Below are 1,294 nucleotides of genomic sequence, written 5' to 3'. Positions count from 1 at the left end.
TTTTCTTTAGCCTCGAATCGCTCTGAAATTTTAATGAAATGTTTTTTCTCTTTCGTTTAAGAGACAACTGGCGGGGCAGCCGGACAATATTGAAACTTTGGAAAATACGGCGAAGAAAGACAGAAAAGCGAACGAAGACATCCGACGGACGGTCGATTCGTTGCACGGATCGACGACAGCGTTAACGAAGAAGGTGGAAGAAATGGGAGCCATCGGTGGAACCGGGGGAAGGGGAGGAGGAATACTCCGCGGACCCGCGCAACAACAGATTTCGAACATGCAGAAGGAAATGGACATCCAATCCGCACAGCTGTCGGAACAGAATTTGCGTTTTCAGATTCTGGAAACAGCCAGCTACGACGGCGTGCTTATGTGGAAGATAAGTTCCGTGCGTATGAGGAAGCAGCAGGCGGACAGTGGCAAAATCGTGTCCCTTTACAGCCAACCCTTCTACGCCGGTCGGTTCGGATACAAGATGTGCGCCCGAATCTATTTGAACGGCGACGGAATGGGGAAAGGGACGCACGTTTCCATGTTCTTCGTCGTCATGAAAGGAGACCACGACGCCCTACTCAAATGGCCGTTCGATCAAAAGGTGACGATGCTGCTGCTCGACCAGGACGACGGAAAGCTCACGCTCTCGGACAGCTTAAAACCGGACACTCGAAGCAGCAGCTTCAAAAGACCGACTGGCGACATGAACATAGCTTCCGGGTGCCCTCTCTTCGCTTCTCAGGACATCCTGAAAAATCCCGTTTACGTCAAAGACGACACAAAGTTTCTGAAGATGATCGTCGACACGAACGGTCTGTACGTTTGACGTCACAGCAAGTTAGATGACGTAGTACCCACGTCATCGAGTTTCCGTTACTCCACCTAATATAAGCGACGAGGCAATCGACGAGACAGTCGAAAACGATCAACGAGACGATGAACAAGATACTGTTGCTCTTTGCTCTGTGCACCGTAGCCTCCGGCACGCACTGCGAGGGCGGGAGATTCGCATGCATGTTGACGAGTCGGTCTGGTTACTCTCTGTCCGTCGGCGCCGGAGTGAATACCACGACGCAGGGTGACGCCGAATACTTGCAGAGATTGTCGGCTACGCTCAACAGCTTCACTATGCGGTCCTGCCGCTCCGGTAGATACCTGTCCTCGGAAGTAAACGGAACGATAACGGCCGTTGACGAGTGCGAAGGGGACCTCTGTCACTGGCAGGAGACACAGATGTGGAAAGGTAGCGCGTTCAAGAATATGGCCACCGGACGTTACCTGTCCATAAGAAAGAACGGCG

At 52.2% G+C, this 1,294-nt stretch overlaps 1 protein-coding gene across 1 annotated transcript; it reads left to right on the top strand.

The window, feature by feature from the left end:
- Positions 1 to 61: 61 nt before the first annotated feature.
- LOC117104291 (TNF receptor-associated factor 3-like) lies at positions 62 to 820 on the top strand (the record flags this gene model as incomplete). Its single annotated transcript, XM_033245040.1, has 1 exon — positions 62 to 820. A coding segment is annotated over one exon (759 nt), but the record flags the coding sequence as incomplete, so codon positions are not given.
- Between the last annotated feature and the right edge of the window lie 474 nt (positions 821 to 1,294).

This window comes from Anneissia japonica, unplaced genomic scaffold, assembly GCF_011630105.1.
Source record: "Anneissia japonica isolate Jap-2015-1 unplaced genomic scaffold, ASM1163010v1 scaffold94485_len1321_cov93, whole genome shotgun sequence".
Lineage (NCBI taxonomy): Eukaryota > Metazoa > Echinodermata > Crinoidea > Comatulida > Comatulidae > Anneissia > Anneissia japonica.
Note: the sequence above shows the minus strand (reverse complement) of the source record. Positions and strands in the feature narration are given on the sequence as shown.